General features: G+C 38.7%; 1 protein-coding gene across 1 annotated transcript in view; it reads right to left on the bottom strand.

Annotated features, from left to right (window-relative positions):
- The window catches only part of neb (nebulin), a 125,385-nt gene that overhangs the window by 18,640 nt on the left and 90,584 nt on the right, over positions 1-16,161 (bottom strand). The window contains exons 124-134 of the mRNA XM_030124965.1: positions 14,664-14,774; positions 12,789-12,902; positions 9,685-9,789; positions 9,478-9,582; positions 9,107-9,211; positions 7,764-7,856; positions 5,990-6,082; positions 4,686-4,778; positions 4,285-4,377; positions 3,548-3,640; positions 2,975-3,082 (exon numbers count right to left, since the gene is read on the bottom strand). Coding sequence (XP_029980825.1) covers positions 2,975-3,082; positions 3,548-3,640; positions 4,285-4,377; positions 4,686-4,778; positions 5,990-6,082; positions 7,764-7,856; positions 9,107-9,211; positions 9,478-9,582; positions 9,685-9,789; positions 12,789-12,902; positions 14,664-14,774 — 1,113 coding nt within the window. The remainder of the gene's footprint in view (positions 1-2,974; positions 3,083-3,547; positions 3,641-4,284; positions 4,378-4,685; positions 4,779-5,989; positions 6,083-7,763; positions 7,857-9,106; positions 9,212-9,477; positions 9,583-9,684; positions 9,790-12,788; positions 12,903-14,663; positions 14,775-16,161) is intronic.

The following is a 16,161-nucleotide window of genomic DNA, read 5'->3' as shown; positions in this document are numbered from 1 at the left end:
TGGTCGGACATGTGGGATGGGTGGTGTGTATGTCTGGGAGTCAGTGGGTGTGTGCGCATATGCTTGTGTGGGTGAGCGGTGGGCTGGAGGGTGTGTGGGCTTTAGGGCTTCGGCTTGGTGGGACGGGGGGTTGGGCCTCCGGGGCGCTTGGCCGTGGCATCGGGGTGCACACTGGCCTGCAGTGGGTGACTGTCTGGGCCGGCCTGGCCACCCGGTGTGCTGGGTGGGACCCCTGCCCGGGGAGACGGGTGGCTCCTGGGCTTGTGGAGCTCAGGGACCGGCACCTCGGCTGCCCCTGGGTGGCCGGCCTGCTGTGGGGCCTCTGGCGGGGGTTCTCATCGACCATCTTGGGGCGGGCACACTGTTGCCTCTCGGGGGGGCGGGCTGGATCCCCCCTCTCTGTGGTGTCTGCTGGTTGGCCGGGCCTTGGGGCCCTCTTGGTTGGTCCCTGATCCTTGGAGGGAGTGTGGTTGCAGTTGCATGCCTGTGTTCTTCACCTCAGTCTGTTTGCCTTGTTCACTCTTTCACAGCAGATGAATGTGAACAACTGATGTTGTGTGGATTTGTTATTGGCATTATTTGTTATAGGTATTATTTGTGCGAACGTGGTATACGATATTTTGTTCGTGCTTTCTTTTCTTATATTCATCATTTCATAGGTCTTATGTATTTCATTGTTGTTGTTTTTTTTGTAGTTTTGTTTGTTTTGTTTTTTTTTCTCTCTCTTCTGCCCAGTTTACTCAGTTCTGGTTGTAGTTATTGTTACCATTATAATTGTCTCCATGGTTGTTACTGTTTGTATTGTTGATACTTTCTTGTGAGGGTCTTCGCCACCCTCTTCTCTCTTGTTCTCTCCCCTTCTTCTACCCCCCCATGTCAGGTCCGGCATCGAAATGTGGTTCAACAAAACTCATAATAAACACAGTAGAATATCAAAGGGCGCTACTTATACTTTATGAAGTTACCCTTGGCAAAGCAAATTTGTTCAGCACCAAAAGGAGCCAGACTACCATTCTGCTGTTAGGACGCTGGACTAGACAAGTAGAAAAAAAAAAAAAAGTAGTGTGAGATACTCCCTGATAAAATGTCCAAGTAAAAGAGGATACACAAGCAAAGGTGTCAGAAAAATGGGCAATGATGACTGGGAGTACAGTTGGTGTCGGCTGCTGCCTTATCAGTACAGACAGCTGCCTGTCAGCCAGCTGAGCCCATAAAAAGAAAAAAAAATTAAAACCAGAAGGAGTCAATTCTGAGCTAACACAGAAACATGGTTGGATTGTGAAAGGAGACTTGTTGACTCATCGACGCATGTATTTGCATGAGTGACCTTAAAGATGCCCTGCCATATGTATTTCATTACTTTTGTGGTGATGTCTGAAGTTTTACCATGGACAAGTTTCAAGCCATTCTCACGTGGTATAGAAAGCCTGCTTGAAGAGTTAGCTTGATTTTCATCAGTTTTCATCGATATTCAACATGCTAATCTGCTTGACTCTGATTGGCTAACAGCTACCCAATGAGAGCCTGGCTTTTCAGCTTCCTTTACCTTGTGCAACAAGTAGAGGAACTGGTGGAAACGAAAGTAAAACTTAACATGCTTTGAATGTCCAACTCCCGGCTTCTATGCCTGTCTTGTATGGAGGACCTTACACGGAATTTTCACACCTTCTAACCTGTATCCACTGGACCCCCTCCACTGCTCTATGGTCCCCCTAGGAATACTGGGCCCCATGAATTTGTCATGTTTACCCCTCCTTTATAGCACCCCAGGTTGCTGTGTACGAAAACTGTCACTAGACGAATTCTGTGGGCCTGGTCTCACCGTGGGAGTCTCACTAATGAGCTCAGGCGTGAGCACGTCACACTGACCAGCATTAATTGACCTAATTTCTTTGCTTATTTCTTTTCAGTGACAATAACAGATAGTGGAGGTAGAGGTTCAATTTCAAATACACTACATAACACAAACACCTATGGGCTTAAAATATTTTTAAAAAAATACAAGTAATTAAAGCTGCAAGCAGCATTGGGTGGGACATCACACTGGGCGTTCTACCTCCCGTGCATTCTGCCTCCAGTGCGTTCCGCCTCCTGTGACCATCAAAACTTAAGCTCCACTCACACCAGCTCCCTCCCTTTTTTTAATAAATTTTTTAAAAATATTTTTTCTGTATTGTTAAAATGTGGAGTGGAGAATTTGACAGTAAAGTTGCTTTGCATGTTTTTTAGGTATTTAAGTCAAAGTAGTGATCTCACTGTCTATTCATGGTGTTATACTACCATTTGGTGTTTTCATTGTATGCATTCCACAGAAAAGGAATTCAGCCAATCAGCTTTCAGACTCTGGCTGCCGGCCTCTGACCCTTCTCAAATTACGACACAGAGAATATTGAAAAGAATGACTCAGCAAAAAGACACAGAGAAATCCCTTCTGTGAAACAGGCAGCAATCCTGTCAAACAAACTGCGATTAATCCATAACCGTACATTCTGTCTCAAAAATTCTTGGACTGGAGGCTCATAGAGAGTCACCTGAAAGCATTAATATATAATATGTGTCATAAAAGTTTGAACTGAATAAGCAGTGATTGTCGAAAGAGATTGTCTTGTTAATTCTTTGATGTTAACTTCCTGTTTGAGTTAGGCCATGGGTGTGAGGGTGTGATTTATCAGGCTCAATGAGACCAACATTTTGGCATTGGTTTCATGTCTGTACGACATTCCTACTGGCCGCAAGGGGCAATTTTGTAGGTGTAGGTGGCGCTACAGAGCACATTTTGGCACCTAAAGGGTTAATTTTGATATTGTATGAAAGTGTTCACCTGACATGACATGTCTGCCAAATTTGGTGATCATGGCCTGCCCTCTCAGCTGACTCCCTAAAAATGGTTTTGTGTGGCAGGCAACTTTAAAAACACTGTGACAAATTAGATATGTATGTAACCACACAAAAAGAATATATAATTGTGTCTTACTCCAGAAATGATGCGCTGGGTCTCTCTGACACGCCTCATCTCAGGTGTGTCAAGAACAAAGGCGGCCTTGCCCTGGACCTGCTTACGGAAGCTGTCCGAGTACAGCACCTGAAGGAGAGGAGCATCTGTGAGTGACACACTTCAACACTGATCCAGACATACAGTAGCTGTTAGCATCCACAGCACAAAGGGTGTGGCAGGAAGTGGTGAGAGGGCACACACAGCTGCACACACACACTGAGCATTACTGAGACTTGAGACACATTAATTAGCAGGGAATGTTTAAGGCGATCAGGTGTCAAACAGGAAACAAGATGGGAATCCAGTCTTCAGTGGGAGGATGGAAAGGAAGCAGGATGGAGAGGAGTTCCAACAACAAAAGAGTTAGCAGTGATGATGTGCACAGACACACCACAGCTGATGGTATTTAAAACATGGAAAAAAGAGCGCAACTTGAAAATTAATACGATTAACTGGAGCCAGAGGACAAGTCGGTTAGAAGAGGGTTAAGATGGGGGGAGAAGGAGAACATTTCTTCATGAGAAAATGTTCTACAGGTCGTTCTGAAGGTACCGAGCTAATGTTTTCTTGGTTCTTCTTGACTCGTTCCATCTCTGGAGTGAACACTACAGGGGTTCCCTTGGCTGAACTGTCTTTATACAACACCTACAGGACAGAGGCACAGTCAGACACACTGAATCATAGACAGAGCACACACCTATAGGACTGTTTTCATAGACCTCACAAAGACAAAAGCAGCTTTCAGATTTCCTGAAAGACAGAATTATTGAATTTCCGGTTTAACTTGATATTTGTTGGGTATATTAAATGAGCAGTTGTCTGAGAAACTGGTCCTATAGAGTGGATCGTCCTGGGCGCTCCAGTTGAACAGCCAGGATCTCTGTTGTGATGTGAAAACAAAACACTTGTCACGCTTCAGCAGGAGGTTTAGCTTGCCGTTTGCTGTAAAATGGAAATTAACAGAGCAGCACGCAGTAGCTATATGGGAAGAAAGCTGGGCCGCGGGTTAGGGTGTATAGGGAGTGGAGAAGTTCACAGGCAAGAAAAAGGACAGGGTGTCGCTGAGCTTGAGGGTCAGATGATGGAACATTAAGATGATTTCAAAGGTTGGAGGGAGGAGACATGCGTGGATGGAGACAGTGGTGGTAATAGCAGGGCTGGAGCTCTTTGTCTGGGATGAGGATGATGAATGAAAGATGAAATGGAGGAGGACTAACACCACATGGACATTATGGATGTTCACTCTACAACGGTTAAGGGCACACGTGGTTTGAGTTCTGTTCCACTACCGAGCTGATGTTCTTCTGGGTTTGTTTGACCCGCTTCACCTCAGGGAGGTCTGGTATAGCCGTGCCTTGACCCATTGTGTCCTTGTATTTTATCTATCCAACAGGTGGGTTAGGTTTTAAAGTAGAGAAAAAAAAATCAGTCAGAGACAATTAGACAGAAATGTATAACACAGCACAGCAACAAAAAAAAGGGAAAATCACAATAAGGACAAGAAACAATATTAAACACGTTTTTCCTGAGAAATGAAGAAGCATGTAGAGTATGTTAGATGAGTGACTTTGATGTGACATTAAATGGACTTGTACAGACACAAAGGTTGTTATGACTGTGCTCGTGTCAGATGGGACTGGGGTCATGGAATGTAAAGAACTGGAGGGTACAGGGTCATTCTGTAGAGTACCGTGCTAATGTTTTGCTGATTGCGTTTAACTCGCTCCATCTCTGGGGTTTCTGATACTGACGTGCCTTGTCCCACTTCTTCTTTGTATTGACACTTGGGATGAGACAGCACAAAAATGACAAATATGTTGAAAAAAAAACTTCTAATAAAAGTTAGTTTTAAATTGAGGAGGGGTCAAAATGGAAGAAAAAAGTCCAGGAAGAAATATAAAAAAAAAACTTGCACACTAATTATTTAGGACGAAATGGAGTCAGGGTCAACCAATGATCAGCTGAATATCTAAAACTATAAAAGAGCATTTTTACAATATTGCTTTTTTTAAAATCCAATAACCTAAATTAATTTTAAAATGTGCTATTTTGGCGCTAATGTTTCCTTCCATCCATCTATAATGATGACTCTACATGATTAAGAGTCTGGTTTAGACCAGCTCTAAATGTAAAGTGTCATGAGATAATTTTTGTCATGATGTGGTGGCACTATATAAATAAAATTTGATTTGATGACACTAAGCAGCTTTTCTTTCTGCACCACATTTATCCTGTTTGCAATATTAGGCACTGTTTTCAACCCAGTGCCTAATACTGAATATTGGTGATTAGATAACTAATATTAACAAATATAATATTAAGTTGTTTAATTTAATTCAAGGAAAAGAAAACCCAGACCTACATTTGATAAACCAGGCTATACTGGAACATAATGGTGTGGTTCTATGTAGTTATTTAGGGAGAACAAACTGATTCTTAGAGGGTCCACAAGTTTAACCAACTCTGCACCAGTGCCAGTACCAGCCCAGAATGGGATATTATTTGTATTTTTACTTCACTGAGTGTCTGTTATTTTGTTTGCTTATCTAAATATATTTTCCGCCATGAAAAATACTGCGGAAAGAAGTTATCTTTTAAGTAAACATGCTTCAAGGCATTTCAGTTAAGTTTTGTGTTATAATTCGTATCATTCTAGATTTTGACCCAATTTAGAAAATATTTATCAAACTGTATTTTGGTTCCAAATATTAGCTAGAGACTTCTTCAGCACTAATAATCAGTATTGGACCTGAAAAAAACACAAAAAAACATATCGGTTGACCCCTAAAATGGAGGGAAATTATATTTAAATAATAAAGTCATCAACCAAAACTAGTAAAAAAAAAAAAAAAGTGTGGTTTATGAAACTTAGTGAGCGTGGAGGAGGGTAAATCAGGGCTAAAACCGTGGGAGGTAAGGTCTTAGATTTCAGAAGGGGTTGATTATAAAGGGAGGGCAGAGGAGGGTTGGGGTCAAGCAGTCCTGTTCCTCTACCAAGCTGATATTCTTCTGGGTTTCTCGGACTCGCTTCACTTCTGGGAGATCTGGTATGGCTGTGCCTTGACCCACAGATTCCTTGTAATGTATCTGAACATTGTATGATGCAGATGCAGAATCAGACAAACAGACAAAAACACATTATAACAGTACATACACTGGAACAGATGACAATAAATTCTGACTTCTACATGTTGTAGTTAGGTGTGTTGGCTGTGAAATACAGTTGAACTCATTTAAAAATGGAAGGTACTTAGTTTGCTTCACTACAGATGCAGAAGGAAAGGCTTATTACAAAATGAAAAAAATCTCAAAAGCTGATTAAACAGTGAGAGCATGTTATTTCATAAAGGAAGGAAAAGAAGATAAATACACAGAATGGCCAAACGTATGTGGATGATTCTTCAGCTTTCAACTAACACAAACTCTGTTATGGTTTAAAAAAAACAAAAACAAAAAAAAAACCCATATATATATATATATATATATATATATATATATATATATATATATATATATAATACGAGGCTTACACTGTCGGGGGCTGACAGCAAGGGTATATCCATGAAATCCCCTCAATCCTCTGCTATATATAAATCTATCCACAATAACTGTTCGACAATTGATTTGAACTCAATTTGAGCTACATCAGCCTGATAGTGGCAGAATAATGGTCAGAGAACCAATTTCCCCACAAAACTCTACTTAGTGAGTGAAAATGACACCATATGAACTGTGAATGGTAGCGAGAAAAACGGACAATCAATATGAACCAAATTTTATCGGAATTGGACTATTATTGCTTGATTTATGTCCAAAAAACTGATTTTCAACAAAAGCGACCCCATTAAAACTCAATTTCAGTGATCTAATAAACATCTAAAAAAAGTTAATTAAATTGAAAATGCACTGAATTTGCATCTCCCATTTCTTCAATAAACCTAAGGGTTTGGTTCTGATTTTTACACTATACAACATCAAGTATCTGTGAAATTGCATCACATTGTCCAAAGTCAGGAGAATATATCATCATGCACCATTTGGGACAACTATGAAAATGAGAGACTATTAAGTTGTTTGTGGAAGGCCATAAAATAAATGAAAAGAGAAAAATAGTCTGAATTTAAAAGTCAGTTTGACAAGCACAAAGGCATAATAAGGCTAACTTGTCCTAGATTGTGCCCAAACACACTGACTGACAAGTTTTATGTCTTTTATTTTATGTCAAACAGAAAAATTATGATAAAACTAATAATCTACATACTTTTGAGTATTTTGTGTATTGTGCAAACAAACTACAGACAGCAGGAGGCTGACCTCACACTGTTTTGCTTGTGCTGGTGGGCTGCCGTATTATGAGGTAGGTCCTTTACTACCTGTGCTTGTTAAAGGGGCTTGAACTGGTTAGTTCTAATGGAGAGGTGAGGAAAGGAAAGTAGGGAAAATATGAGGAAAATCCTACTGCTGAGAAATTCATATTTACACCAGCCACTTTAACAAGAATAAGTAAAAGGTAATACAGTGAACCTCATAAGATGGCAGCCTGTTGGAACGAGAGACATGGCATGACAACTTCACACTCTTGATTAAAAAAAACTTTACTGAAATGGGATTTTGGCAGCTATTTAAAGTGGTATAATTAGTTAAATAAATAAAGGAAGTCGGAGGGGTGAGATAAGTCTGATTATGCGCTAGTTCACTGGAGGAGGAGGGAGTATGGAGGGAAGACTGAGGAGGAGATGAAGGAGGGCAGGGTCACTCTGTAGAGTACCGTGCTAAGGTTCTGCTGGTTGCGTTTAACTCTCTCCATCTCTGGGGTTTCAGGCAAAGATGTTCCTCCGCCCAAATCCCCTTTGTACTGAAGCTTAATGTGAAGAACAGCAGGTGATGGTTAGCCTGACTGTACCTGACTGACAATGTATTTGACTGTGTTCAACTGTGAGCCATCGAAAAAGACATAAATACAAATTAACATTTACATGAAAAGATGACATACAGTATAGAAAACCTTCCTGAGACCCAGCAATGCATTTTTTATTTTGTATGAGTTTCACAGCTTTATTTAAAGACCCAGTGCTACTTTTGTGGCAGTTCCTAAATGACTTTTTTTTTATATTTAACCTTTCTGAAGTGATTTATTACCATTTATTGAAATATTATCTTCTTTATTTTGCATTTTTCAGTGAAAATCAGGTATTTTCCAATATTTAATTCACTGATCATGTAGATGTTCATAAAAGCTCAGATTAAAGATGAGGATTATTATATCAGAAACAGAGAAAAATGAAGAAGAAGTGACTTTTTAAGCAAATCTATCATTAACTGGACATAAAACAAGTGTTTCCATTCACTGTCATTTATTAAACTCCATGGGTTTTACTGGTGAATCAATGTTGTAGAAGATGACAGTGTTTCCACAGTAACTACAGAGCCTCTGAATGTCCAAATGGGTCACATGTGATGACTATGACAAGATGACAAACTGCATTTTCCACCAATTAGTTACATGTATTGATAGGATTTGTGGATCAACAGGTATTAAAAATTTTAGATCAGTAGGTAATTTTGATCGATGGTGGATTTTTGGGTCTATATGGGTTAAAAAGAACAAAAAACACTTACCAAGCACGGGTCTACATACTTGCTATAATTGTGTGTATATTTACAAGTTATGTGTGTATATAAAGAAAATGTAAATAAATATATTGTTTAAAAAAAAAAAAAAAAACGCTCACCACTGCAAAGAATATTCCATTAAAAAATGTATGTACTGTTGCATTACGCTGTTTACTATTATTTCATGTAAAAAAGCCAAAACTTTCCTGGGTCTCAGGAGGATACACAAAATATTACACACACACACACACACACACACACACACACACACACACACACAAGCTCTGCACTCATGTACAAATGTTACACTAGAAAACATATGGGTTAGTTACATATTAAATCATATCTGGTGGTGTCAAATAAATATGGGCTGCATATCAGGGTTTGTTAAAGATGAGGGGAAATAGACCACATGAAACAATTCAAAAAAAGACATTAAAGAAAAAAAAAATAGTGGTATTAGAAACTGTTAAGACAAATATATTTTGGAGTAGATACCAAGCTGAAATTCTTTGTATTCTCTTTAACGCGAAGGATTTCGGGCGTGTCCGTTACAGCAGACACTTTGCCCTTAATGTTTTTAAGGTCAGTCTGGTACTGAAGCTACAGGGAGAAAACACAGGCGCAATTAAAATGTTTCATTAAAATAAAGAAGTAGAAAAGAAGACAAAGCACAAGAAAATGTCACAGAAGAAAACAACTGGTCGTTAGAAAAAAAAAAAAAATCAAGTATTTTCACTTGATTAAAACACTGTATAACGACAGTATCAGACACAGTAATATTTTCTAGCAGACATGGAGACATACACAGAACCACCAAACACCAGCAGAACCTCTGACTTGATACAAAGATCCTGTTCACTACTTACGGTGCTGAAGTTCTTCTGGTTCTCACGGACCCTCTGCATCTCTGGAGTGTCCAGTACTGGCACATAGTGAGACATGGTTTTCTCAGCCTCCTCCTTGTACTTTTTCTGATGGACAGAAAAAAATACATGCACAAATGGCGTGAATGGTGTTTGTGACGGATTTTTTAGAGATCTGTGACACATGATTGGTTGAGTCCATTAATGTACCTGGCTGACGATGTTCCTCATCTGCTGAGCGTGGATGATATCTGGGGTGTCGATGACAGTGGTGTAGCTGGCCCTGTCCATCTCAGCGGTCTGCTTGTACTTAGTCTAAACATCACAAAACTGTCATTTAATACAAATCCACAGAGGAAAATATTGCACAATATATCTATGGATATACTGGTAATGTGAAATATTAAGGTCAGTGTTGTAAGTATTAGTTTTAAAGCTCTTGAAAGTTCATATAAGATGCTGTGAAACAGTTCATTCCTGTTTTAAGTGGGCGTAGTCAGAAGGGTTGAGAACACTTAACATTCTGTATTATTCATTGGTCTTACCTTATTTAAGCTACTGTTTGGAGGTATGGGGAAATACACATGCAAGTTCATTACAAAGACTTTTTATACTGCAAAAAGGAGCAATAAGAATTGCTCAAAATGTTGGTTTTCGTGAACACACGAATCCACTATTTTTACAATCTAAAACCTTAAAATTCATTGACCTTGTGGAGTTCAAAACTATTCAAATAATGAATAAAGCAAAGAATAACTTACTACTGGGCAATAAACAAAAAATGTTTTTTGAAAGAGAGGGAGGCTACGATTTAAGGGGAAAGTTAAATTTAAACATTCATAAAGTACGCACTACGTTAAAAAGTTTCTGTACAGGGTGAGTCAGAAAAAACACTCTTTTCATTTAAAGAAATTGTACCACTGAAATGGAAATGCTTATTTTTCTTCTGATTATACAGTCATATTGATGTGGTTATTGAGCATGTCTGGCGATTGAATCATTGATTTATGGCATAGCATAACAGAGGGAATGTCAATTGTTTATTGTGCACCGAAATATCTGCCAACACAGTTTATGCCACCGTGAATGAAATTGAAATTGTCAACCATTACGGCATGTTTACTCGCCATCAAAATGTTTTGTCTCAACGAAGTCGTCCGGCACGACCTTCAACCTGGCTACCATTCAGATTGATGCAAATCTGTGCTCGTTGTCACATCTCTAACACAGCTCTTCTCGCCATTTGTGTTCGTCGTAGGGCTTGGATTTCAGCCGTGATGCGATTTCGGAGTTCCTGAAGAGTTTGTGAAACAGTCTGATACACACGGTTTTTAAGATACCCCCACAAGAAAAAATCAAGGGGGGTCAAGTCCGGGGATCTAGGTGGCCACTCTCTCTCCTGACCCAAACAGACAACTCGATGAGGAAATAATACCTGCAATCGCTGTGGTCTTGCCATGATGAAAACTCCCTGGGCACTGTCATGTAGGCCTATGTCCTGAGTGTGAAAGCAAAGCCCCGACTCCTGTAATTGTTGTCAATTTCAAGTTTGTTCACTGTGGCATACATTGTGTTGGCAGGTATTTCAGTGCCCAATAAACAATGGACCTTCTCTCTCTTATGCAATGCAATAAATCTATGACTACATCACCAGACATGCTCAATAACCACATCAATATGACTGTATGGTCAAAAGAAAAATCAGTGTTTCCGTTTTAGCAGTACAATTTCTTTAAATGGAAAGAGCGTTTTTTCTGACTCACCCTGTATTACCGTCTGTGGAGTAAAATTGTGTGAGGAGATAAAACAAATATCAAACATAATTCAGTTTTAAAAAAGATATAAAGAATTGATTCTTGTGAGATAGAGTATTTAATAATGACAAGGAGGGCTGTTTGTTTATGGATAATGTTGTATTGATAAATATGCTGATGAAAAAGATCAACAGATTTATGTATTTATTTTTTTAACCAGTGACCAATATTATTTTGTCAGAATTATCACTTGTTTTATGTTCCTACGTTTTTTTTTGGTTTTTTTTTACCTCCTCCAGACCTGATATGTGTTGCAAGATCGCACCAGAGTTTATTACTCAAACCTCAAAGTCAATCGACTCCTGACCTTTGTGGCTTTAAACAGTCATGTTAATGTCAGAAGATATGTGGCTTCTGAAAACTGGGTCCAGTATTTATTTGGGTGCTGTTAGCCTCCTAAAGGGGTGGAAAAAACATGTGACACTGAAAAAGAAAATCATTCTTGAGTTAATCTACTTGTTCTTAAGGGGCTTCAAATAACTGTGCTTTTTGCAGTTATCAAAAGTAAAGTGAAATAAATATTCTAATTAAGGTAACTGAAGACTTTTAATAAACTAATTGTACAAAGGATTTTTCTTCCTTGCAATGATAATAAAGCAAGTCAGGGAATTGAACCACCAACCCTGTGGCTTGTGGACCACCCAATGAACAGTATGTGTTGTCAACGTTGATAAAGCATTAATTAAAAATCAATATACGTAAATATAATGCTTTAGCAGTAATTGTTAATATGTGCATGGTTAACTGTATTCATGTGTAAGTATGTGTTACACTGACTAAAGCAGGGATGGCAAACATACACCGGCCCACCAGAGGCTCCAATCCGGCCAGTGGGATGAATTTGTTAAATGCAAAAATTACAGAGAAATTAACAATCAAGGATCATTTTAGTTCAGGAGCCAAATAAAGACCAATAAGAGCTCAAGTGGGTCAGACGAGTAAAATATCATAATTATCTGTAACTAATGACAACTCCAAACTTTTATCTTGTAAAACCAAAAAAAAACAAAAAAAAAAAACCTGAAATGTTTTAAGAGAAGTGCAATTTTAACAATATTCTGCCTTTACTAAATGTTTTGTGTATTTGTAGATCCACTGAGATCTGTAAGTTGTAATGCACATGTGTAAATGATAAACTGAGGCATAATATTGTTAAAATTGTACTTATTTTTCTTGAGAAATTTTGGGTTGTTCATGGTTATTAATGTTATTCACATTTTTTTAAAGGATAGTCTGCAGTTTTTCATAATACAATTTTACATGTTTCACTCTAAAATACAAAGCAAAATTTGGGGTGTTCATTATTTAAAGGTTATTATGTTATTGTTTTACTGGTTCGACCCATTTCAGATCATACTGGGCTGAATGTGGCCCCTGAATTAGACTAATTTTGACACCCCTGGACTAAAGAAACAACAGCTTAGTAAAGGTTTTTATAATAATGCTTAATACAAGGACCTCAATATAAAACATTCGCGGACACATCAAAAGGATTTTGACCTGGCTGAGGATATCTGTGGCATTCCTGGCTCTCATGAAGTCTGGGGTGTCTGTAGCCAAAGCCAACATTCCTTTGCCCTTGATCTCCTGCTCCAGTGCTTTCTTGTACTCTCTCTGCAAACATGACAGGTCGTAAAACATTACTTACAAAAGCAACACATTTGTGTGAAGGAGAAATGAGAGAAAGATTACAGATTTTCTACTCATTTATTGTGGAGGGCTGCAAAACCAAAAAAAAACCACAAAAAAAAAACCTGGGGAAAGGATACATTTAAGAAGGTTAGCAGAAGTCAAGGTTATTGGTTTTTTTTTTTTAATATATTTTTTTTAGATTAAATTGTAAAAAATTTAAAAATGTAAAAAACATCTCCATTCAAAACTGAAAAATAAAACTGGAGTAGTTAAAAATATGTTACAGTGAAATTAGTCATTTTTAACAAAACTATACATCCTTTTAAATTTCCATCAGTTCAGTTACATTAATAGAAAATCTTGACTGCTTTATACAATCCTTTTATAGTACACTGCTCAGAAAAATAGTCTCCAGTCAACCTCAAAAGACCATATCTGGACATAAAAGTGAATATCTGTACAGTTTTGACCAGGGATGGGAATTGAGAAACGGTTCTTTTCGAGAACTGGATCCCAGTAGCTCGATTCCTTGGAATCGTTTACCTGCCTGCTTAATGATTCTGCTTATTGATTCCTTCTTCGTTGCGCATACGCGATGACGTCACATGTACGCTGTATTGTTTTGGTCAGAACGTAGCCAACATGATGATGAGGCAGAAATGGTCTAAAAAGACAACACCAGGTCCACTTATAACACTTGCAAAGCTTCCATTTTTTCAAAAGGGTGGAATCCCTCCAATATGTTCAAACATTTGTCCACACGGCATGTGATTCATTTACATTTACATTTATGTCCCGTATTTGATATGCTACTTAGCGACACTTGTGAATGTAGTGGCAGAGTGAACACTGGACCCAGTTCCGGTTCCGGTGTGGGCAACAAACGTTGTGTCCTCTCAAATACAATTTTCTGAAGGTAGGGGAAAGGAATGAGGTGCACAACAATGGGCGACGAGACGAACCGAGTCGAACTGGTTTCATGTAGTGGACATGCGGCAATAGAGGAATTAGTAAAGCGTCTTAAGTTTCACTTTCACAGCATCGCCCCCCCCAAACTGGGCCTGGTGTCATCTGTTATTATTATTTGTGCATACTGTATATGTTATATTTTCTGTCCAGAGATGGAAATATAAAAGACAGTTAATGCAAACACACCCTTTTGTACTCTTTTATTCCTTCACCTAATGAGAATCGATAAGAGAATTGATAAGGAATCGGATCAATAAGCAAAATCGATAATGGAATCGATATCATTAAATTCTGATCGATTCCCATCCCTAGTTTTGACACTAATTGTACCTTTATTTTGCCTGTTTTTTTTTTTGGTTTTTTTAGCATATTTTCTAAAATTTAAATAGAAAAAAGTATGTTGGGTAAAATCCTACAAACATAAACTATTACACGTTAATTCATAGCACTTTTGAGGTTTACTTTTGGATTATTTGATCAAGATCAAATGATTTATAATCAGAGGGAAATCAACCAGCAAAATTGGTCAAAACTATGCTTGTGTTTCAGATTTGTCAATGTCAGGTAAGGGAGAGTGCTGGAACATTAGTGATGTCATCAAGCAGGGACAGGAGTCAGAGTGAAACCTAGCAGCGGCTCCTTTTAGTGGGATGGAGAGGAAGCTTGTTAGGAGGGGACAAGATTCAGCAGATGATGCACCAAAGAGCAGAGATGGTAGGACGGAACTCAGATGAAGAGTGTACGGCGTCTTCCATCACCCCTCATCGGTCATACCTCACACAGGATCTGAGTGGCATTCCTTGCTCTCAAAAGCTCCGGAGTTTCCTCCAGTACAGTTAGCCCTTTACCCTTCACTCCCTCCTCTAGATCCCTCCTGTACTCTCTCTACAGGACGGAAAAAGAACAGAGAGACTGCAGAGAAGGGCACACAGGCAGGCCAGGCCAAGGCATATACACAAACAGTACAGTGGTCAAGCTCAAAGTCAGCAGATCTCCCATAAAAAAAAAAAAAAAAAAAAAAAACACTTAAAAGGCTCAGAGTTTAGCCTGTTCGGTTGTACAGATGCATTTTCACACAGCCAGTGGAGACATGTGTGACTTTGGCAAGTGCCCTGCTAAAAGACAAGGTGAATCACATCTTAACACAATTAACAATACAATTTATGTCACCTTTTTATCTTCAAACAGTCAAATAATTGCATGCATACGTGCATCCTTTATGGCAGAATGCCGTTAGTCGTCTGAGAGATGAAGGGTCAGCTGTGAATGAAGAGTTTACAACACTTTATTTCAACTCCCTCTGTTTACCATCTGTAAATAGCATATATGGTACACTTAAAATGGGCCACTGGGGATGATTCCAAAAAGCCCTGGAACCATAGTGCCCGTTCACATGACCATAAAAATCTGAAAACTGGAAGAAACCCGATAATTGCCATAATCAGATGCGACATGTTTACATGCACTTCAGAAATGCGATAGTCAAAAAACCCTGGTTTACATGTTTTGGTCCAATATTTGATTTCTTTCGGAGTATGTACATAAGTTATGACGTATAACATACACTTCCTGTCATTTTGAAAACATTCTTGTCTTGTTGACCATGGCAATGCCTACAATGCCAGTGTTAGCTGTCCTAACGTGGGAGTTAATGAGACCACAAAATAGGTCAGACATTTTAGACATGTATAAATGATAAACTGAGGCATAATATTGTAAAAACTGCACTTATTTTTCTTAAGAAATATCTTTTTTGTTCAGGTTATTCACATCTTTCTTTTTTTTTGGATAGTTTGTAAATGTAATTATTTTCAGAATTTGATGTTATTACCTCTGCCAAGGAGGTTATGTTTTTGCCAGCGTTGATTTGTTTGTTTGTTTGTCTGTCTGTCTGTGTGCAAGATAACTCAAAATGTTATGGACGGAAAATTTCAGGAAATGTTGATACTGGCACAAGGGACAAACGATAAAATTTTGGTGGTGATCGGAGGGGGTGGGGGGGGGGGGCATGCGACTGATCTGCCTTGGCGGAGGTCTGCGCTCTCCGAGTGCTTTTGTAGTTTTTTGGGTTTTTGCACTAAAACATAGAGAAAATTTTGGAGCTATATGCTATTATGCTTTTTAGGCCTGTAACGGTACACAAAATTTTCAGTTCGGTTCGTTTTTGGTTTTGAAAGCCACGGTTCGGTTTTTTTCGGTTCAGTACAGGAAGAAAGAAAACCCCTCAAAATGTCTTTAATGCATTTATGAATTTTTGAACATTTTTCCCAAC

The sequence above is a fragment of the Sphaeramia orbicularis genome, chromosome 21, assembly GCF_902148855.1.
Source record: "Sphaeramia orbicularis chromosome 21, fSphaOr1.1, whole genome shotgun sequence".
NCBI classification, from domain to species: Eukaryota; Metazoa; Chordata; class Actinopteri; order Kurtiformes; family Apogonidae; genus Sphaeramia; species Sphaeramia orbicularis.
Note: the sequence above shows the minus strand (reverse complement) of the source record. Positions and strands in the feature narration are given on the sequence as shown.